Genomic DNA, 7,500 nt, shown 5'->3' with positions numbered 1-7,500 from the left:
TCAATTTCTCACCTATCTACACACAATACCCCATAATGACAAAGTGAAAACATGTTTAGTCATTTTTGAAAATGTAATACAGAAATATCTAATTTACATAGGTATTCACATCAGTACTTTGTTGAAGCAACTTTAGCAGCAATTACAGCTTTGACTCGTCTTGGATATGCCTGTAAAAGCTTTGTACATCTGGATTTGGGGATTTTCTCCCATTCTCCCTTTCAGATTTTCTCAAGTTCTGTTAAATTAGAGGGGCAGTGAACAGCAATCTTCAAGTCTTTCAGCAGTTTTTCAGTGGGATTCATGGGCTTTAGCTGGGCCACTGAAGGACTTTCACATTCTTGTTCTGAAGCCATTCCAGCACTGTTTTGGCTGTATGCTTCCGGTCATTGTCCTGTTGGAACGTAAAACTTCACCACAGTCTAAGGTGGTTTCAAGCAGGTTCTCATCAATGATTTACCTATAATTGGCTCCATTCATTATTCCCTCTATCCCTACCAGTCTCACAGTCCCTGCTGCTGAAAATCTTCCCCATAGCATGATACTGCCGCCACCATGTTTCACTGTAGGAATGGTGTTAGACGGGTGATGAGCTGTGCCTGGTTTCTCCAGACATAGCACTTTGCATTCAGGCCAAAGAGTTACATTTTTGTCACAATCTCTTGCCTTATGATCTCAGAGTTTTCTACATGCCTTTTTGCAAACTCCAGGCATGCTGTGATGAGTGGCTTCCTTCTGGATCACTCTCCCATAAAGCCCAGATTGGTGAAGTGCTGTAGAGACTGTTGCACTTCTGGCAGGTTCTCCCATCTCAGCCAATGAACTCTGTAGTTCTGTCATAGTGATCATTGGGTTCTTGGTTACCTCCCTGACCAAGGTCTTTCTTGCACGGTTACTCAGTTTGGTCGGACAGCCAGCTCCTGAGTAGTTCCATATTTTTTCTATTTCCCAATGATGGAGACCACTGTGCTCTTGGAAACTTTCAACACACAGAAAAATGTTTATACCCAGATCTACAGACAGATCCTTGGACTGCATGGTATAGTTTCTGCTCTGATGCACTGTCAACTGTGGGACCTTGTATAGACAGGTGTGTTTCTTTCTATGTCTGAAGGATTTAATTGGCCACAGGTGGGCTCCAATCAAGTTGTAGTGACATCTCAAGGACGATCAAAGGAAATTGGATGCACTGAGCTCAATTTAGAGTGTTATAGCAAAAAGATTTGAATCGTCATGTAAATTAGATATGTTCAATAGATTTGCATCAAGAAAACATTGTCATTACGGGGTATTGTGTGTAGATGGGTAAGATTGATTTGAATATGCAATCCTTTTAGAATTCACACTGTAACAAATGTGGAATAAGTCAAGGGGTATGAATACTTTCTGAAGCACAATGCTGGAATGGCTTCAGAACAAGCATGAGAAAGTCCTTGAGTGGCCAAACCAAAGCCCAGACTTGAATTCCATTGAAAAACTGTGGAAAGGGGCCTCCCGAGTGGCGCAGTGGTCTAAGGCACTGCATTGCAGTGCTAGAGGCGTCACTACAGACCCGGATTCGATCCCGGGTTGTATCACAACCAGACGTGATCGGGAGTCCCATAGGGCGGCACACAATTGGCCCAGCGTAGTCCTGGTTAGGGGAGGGTTTGGCCCGGGGGGCTTTACTTGGCTCATAGAGCTCTAGCGACTCCTTGTGGCGGGCCAGGCGCCTGCAGACTGACTGTGGTCGTCAGCTGAACGGTGTTTCCTCTGACACATTGGTGCGGCTGGCTTTCGGATTAAGCGAGCGGGTTTTAAGAAGCGCGGTTTGGCGGTTCATGTTTCGGAGGGCGCATGACTCAACCTTTGCCTCCAAAGTCTGTTGGAGAGTTGAGACAAGATCGAAATCGGGAAGAAAAAGAATACAACAACAACAAAAATGTGGAAAAACCTGGAGACCGCAACTCCCCATCTCATTTAACAGAGCTTAAACATCTGTAAGGAAGAATGGGAGAAAATCCCCAAATACAGATGTACAGTACAAAGCTGATGCAGACGACTCAAAGCTATAATCACTGCCAAAGTGACTGTATACACACACAGTCTCACTATCATGCAATGCAGGAGCTGCAATGAAGAGCAGTGAATGTGAGACTTGTTTAGCATCAGTGTAATTAAAGTGAAAGTGTGTGTGTGTGTCAGCAGTGTTGTGGAGGCTGACCCTGGATTCCACACAGGTGATCACCTGTTCATAAGGGAGAGCTAATGAGCAGTTGGAAGCACAGGGGACTGCAGTGTTTACAGGAAATGCTCTCCTCATTTCCTCTTGGTGTGTTTATAATGTGTGTGGACATTGAATATAGATGTCTACCTTGTTTCTATTCGGGTAAACATACAGAACATAATCTATATGTATCTCTGTGTGGGCACTGTGTGTGTGTGTGTACTGTGTGTGTGCACCGTGTAGTCGTTGTTTCTACACGGGTAAACATACAGAACATAATCTATATGTATCTCTGTGTGGGCACTGTGTGTGTGTGTGTACTGTGTGTGTGCACCGTGTAGTCGTTGTTTCTACACGGGTAAACATACAGAACATAATCTATATGTATCTCTGTGTGGGCACTGTGTGTGTGTGTGTACTGTGTGTGTGCACCGTGTAGTCGTTGTTTCTACACGGGTAAACATACAGAACATAATCTATATGTATCTCTGTGTGGGCACTGTGTGTGTGTGTGTACCGTGTGTGTGCACCGTGTAGTCGTTGTTTCTACACGGGTAAACATACAGAACATAATCTATATGTATCTCTGTGTGGGCACTGTGTGTGTGTGTGTACTGTGTGTGTGCACCGTGTAGTCGTTGTTTCTACACGGGTAAACATACAGAACATAATCTATATGTATCTCTGTGTGGGCACTGTGTGTGTGTGTGTACTGTGTGTGTGCACTGTGTAGTCGTTGTTTCTACACGGGTAAACATACAGAACATAATCTATATGTATCTCTGTGTGGGCACTGTGTGTGTGTGTGTACTGTGTGTGTGCACCGTGTAGTCGTTGTTTCTACACGGGTAAACATACAGAACATAATCTATATGTATCTCTGTGTGGGCACTGTGTGTGTGTGTGTACCGTGTGTGTGCACCGTGTAGTCGTTGTTTCTACACGGGTAAACATACAGAACATAATCTATATGTATCTCTGTGTGGGCACTGTGTGTGTGCACCGTGTAGTCGTTGTTTCTACACGGGTAAACATACAGAACATAATCTATATGTATCTCTGTGTGGGCACTGTGTGTGTGTGTGTACTGTGTGTGTGCACCGTGTAGTCGTTGTTTCTACACAGGTAAACATACAGAACATAATCTATATGTATCTCTGTGTGGGCACTGTGTGTGTGTGTGTACTGTGTGTGTGCACCGTGTAGTCGTTGTTTCTACACAGGTAAACATACAGAACATAATCTATATGTATCTCTGTGTGGGCACTGTGTGTGTGTGTGTACTGTGTGTGTATAGGCAAGCAGGAACAGTAGTGTGATATTGCTGAGGCTTGTCAAATGACCCAGGGACTGATGAGGCGCTTGTTTCTGCAACCACTAGCACTTCCTCCTAATTACTCCACCTCTGCCCATAAACCCTGTGTGTGTGTGTGTGTGTGTGTGTGTGTGTGTGTGTGTGTGTGTGTGTGTGTGTGCACGCACGCACCACCTCTATCCATAAACTCCTTGTGTGTGTGTGTGTGTGTGTGTGGGGGGGGGGGGGGGGGGGCAGAGTGTTAGAACTATGTCTCCTAGCCATGTCAGCAGGTGGGAAGCTCTATCTGGAGAAGAGAGGGAAAAATCACCAAAGCATGCAAATCACACTCTGAGGGGAGAATCAATTAGGAGTGGAGCAGCCTGGCTGTGAGGGATGTGATGGGCTGTGAGGGATGTGAAGGGGCTGGGCACATGCAGAGACACAGAGATGGTGTATGACCATAGATAACCCCCCGGGGTCCTGCATTAGCCCTCTGAGAACACACAGTCCTCCACATCAGCAGGCCTCTCTCTCAGACTTTATACCCTCTTTCTCGTTCCCTCACTGTCTCGCTTCATGTCTTCTGTCTCTCTCTGAAAGGTTCAGATGGGTTTGGACTTGATAATGTAAAGTTGAAGTCAGTTAGTTGAAGTTTACATACACTTAGGTTGGAGTCATTCAAACTCGTTTTTCAACCTCTCCAAAAAATTATTGTTAACAAACTATAGTTTTGGCAAGTCGGTTAGGACATCTACTTTGTGCATGACACAAGTAATTTTCCCAACAATTGTTTACAGACAGATTATTTCACTTATAATTCCCTGTATCACAATTCCAGTGGGTCAGAAGTTTACCTACACTAAGTTGACTGTGCCTTTAAACAGTTTGGATAATTCCATAAAATGATGTCATGGCTTAAAGAAGCTTCTGATAGGCTAATTTACATCATGAGTCAATTGGAGGTGTACCTGTGGATGTATGTCAAGGTCTACCTTCAAACTCAGTGCCTCTTTGCTTGACATCATGTGAAAATCAAAAGAAATTAGCCAAGACCTCAGAATAAAATGGTAGACCTCCACAAGTCTGGTTCATCCTTGGGGGCAATTTCCAAACACCTGAAGGTACCACGTTCATCTGTACAAACAATAGTACGCAAGTATAAACACCTTGGGACCACACAGCCATCATACCACTCAGGAAGGAGATGCGTTCTGTCTCCTAGAGATGAACGTACTTTGGTGCGAAAAGTGCAAATCAATCCCAGAACAACAGCAAAGGACCTTGTGAAGATGCTGGAGGAAACAGGTACAAAAGTATCTATGTCCACAGTAAAACGAGTTCTATATCGACATAACCTGAAAGGCCGCTCAGCAAGGAAGAAGCCCCTGCTCCAAAACCGCCATAAAAAAGCCAGACTGCGGTTTGCAACTGCACATGGGGACAAATATCGTACTTTTTGGAGAAATGGTCTGATGAAACAAAAATAGAACTGTTTGGCCATAATGACCATCATTATATTTGGAGGGAAAAGGGGGAGGCATTCAAGCCGAAGAACACCATCCCAACCGTGAAGCACAGGGGTGGCAGCATCATGTTGTGGGGGTACTTTGCTGCAGGAGAGACTGGTGCACTTCACAAAATAGATGGTATCATGAGGCTGGAAAAAGATGTGGATATATTGAAGCAACATCTCAAGACATCAGTCAGGAAGTTAAAGCTTGGTCAAAAATGGGTCTTCCAAATGGACAATGACCCCAAGCATGCTTCCAAAGTTGTGGCACAATGGCTTAAGGACAACAAAGTCAAGGTATTGGAGTGGCCATCACAAAGCCTTGACCTCAATCCTATAGAAGATTTGTGGGCAGAACTGAAATAGCGTGTGCAAGCAAGGCAGCCTACAAACCTGACTCAGTTACACCAGCTCTGTCAGGAGGAATGGGCCAAAATTCTTATATATTTTTTTTTTAAACTTATTGTGGGAAGCTTGTGGCAGGCTACCCGAAACGTTTGACCCAAGTTAAACAGTTTAAAGGCTATGCTACCAAATACTAATTGAGTGTATGTAAACTTCTGACCCACTGGGAATGTGATGAAAGAAATAAAAGCTGAAATAAATAATTCTCTCTACTATTATTCTGACATTTCACATTCTTAAAATAAAGTGGTGATCCTAACTGACCTAGATAGGGAATTTTACTAGAATTTACTAGGATTAAATGTCAGGAATTGTGAAAAACTGAGTTTAAATGTATATGTCTAAGGTGTATGTAAACCTCCGACTATCTGTCTCTCTTTTTCTCCTCTCTCATTCTTCTACTTTCCTAATTGCCTTTTTATTGGTGCAGTGCTCTGTATGATAAATATATCTGAAACTCAGTATAATAAATATGTCTGATACTCTGTATGATAAATATATCTGAAACTCTATATGATAAATATATCTGAAACTCAGTATAATAAATATGTCTGATACTCTGTATGATAAATATATCTGAAACTCAGTGTATGGAGATTCTTTATATAGATGCAGGAATGTGTTGTTGTGTTTCCCACCTCATATTTCTCTTCTCTTCTCCAGGTATAGAATGACCTCGATCCCAAGAGAGGCCTGATCACGGATTGGCTGAGAGTACTGGACCGAGCCCCTTCTAGCCATTCCTGATACCGCGGACCATGGAGTCCCACCACACCAGGACACGGACTTCCTGTCTTACCCTATGCTGCTTCCTGTTTGCCCTGGACATCCCTCTCTTGTTGGCATCCAGGCCCCTCCCCCATGCCCCCGACGGCGTCACTATCATCACTGCCTCCATTGACGCAGCTGAGGAGGAGGACTATAGCACGTTCAGCACCGAGAACCCTGAGTGGAAGTTCAACCACGTGGCCGTGGACGAACGCAACGGCAACGTGTACCTGGGAGCGGTCAACCGCATCTACAAACTCTCCCCCGACCTAAACGTACAGGTGTATCACGAGACTGGCCCCGACGAGGACAACCGCAAGTGCTACCCGCCACGCATTGTGCAGCCCTGCAGCGAGCCGCTGTCCCTCACCAACAACGTCAACAAGATGCTGCTGATGGACTACCGGGAGAACCGGCTATTAGCCTGTGGTAGTCTCTATCAGGGCATCTGTAAACTCCTCCGTCTGGACGACCTGTTCAAGCTGGGAGAGCCCTTCCACAAGAAGGAGCACTACCTGTCCGGGGTCAACGAGAGCGGTTCCGTGTTCGGCGTCATCGTGTCGTACGGGGACTCATCGCCCGACAAGCTGTTTGTGGCCACGGCAGTGGACGGCAAACCCGAGTATTTCCCCACCATCTCCAGCCGCAAGCTGGCGCGCAACTCGGAGGAGGACGGCATGTTCGCCTACGTCTTCCACGACGAGTTCGTGGCATCCATGATCAAGATCCCGTCAGACACGTTCACCATTGTGCCTGACTTCGACATCTACTACGTCTACGGATTTGGCTCGGGTAACTTCGTCTACTTCCTCACGCTGCAGCCGGAGATGGGGAACGGGCCGGCCACCGGCTCCTCCTCCACGGGACGAGAACAGGTGTACACTTCTAAAATAGTCCGGCTGTGTAAAGACGACACAGCCTTTAACTCGTATGTGGAGGTACCACTGGGCTGTGTGAAGGGTGGTGTGGAGTACCGGCTCCTACAGGCGGCCTACCTCTCCAAGGCGGGTGCCATATTGGGGCGCTCGCTTGGTGTGGGGCCAGACGATGACGTCCTATTCACTATCTTTTCCAAGGGCCAGAAGCGGCGGCCACGCGAGGCTTCGCAGGAGTCAGCGCTGTGCGTGTTCGCCCTGCGCGAGATCAACGAGCGCATCAAGGAACGACTGCAGTCGTGCTACAAGGGCGAGGGCACCCTGGACCTGGCCTGGCTCAAGGTCAAGGACATACGCTGCAGCAGCGCTGTGAGTACCAAACACACATACACACACACACACACACACACACACACACACACACACACACACACACACA

General features: G+C 46.1%; 1 protein-coding gene across 1 annotated transcript in view; it reads left to right on the top strand.

Annotated features, from left to right (window-relative positions):
- Positions 1 to 7,500, top strand: part of LOC110510810 (plexin-A4) — a 473,690-nt gene that overhangs the window by 39,640 nt on the left and 426,550 nt on the right. The window contains exon 2 of the mRNA XM_090213615.1: positions 6,082 to 7,430. Within this exon, the coding sequence (XP_090069741.1) occupies positions 6,177 to 7,430 (1,254 nt within the window). The 5' untranslated portion in view covers positions 6,082 to 6,176. The remainder of the gene's footprint in view (positions 1 to 6,081; positions 7,431 to 7,500) is intronic.

This window comes from Oncorhynchus mykiss, chromosome 21, assembly GCF_057628025.1.
Source record: "Oncorhynchus mykiss isolate SJ-2025 chromosome 21, ASM5762802v1, whole genome shotgun sequence".
Taxonomy (NCBI): domain Eukaryota; kingdom Metazoa; phylum Chordata; class Actinopteri; order Salmoniformes; family Salmonidae; genus Oncorhynchus; species Oncorhynchus mykiss.
Note: the sequence above shows the minus strand (reverse complement) of the source record. Positions and strands in the feature narration are given on the sequence as shown.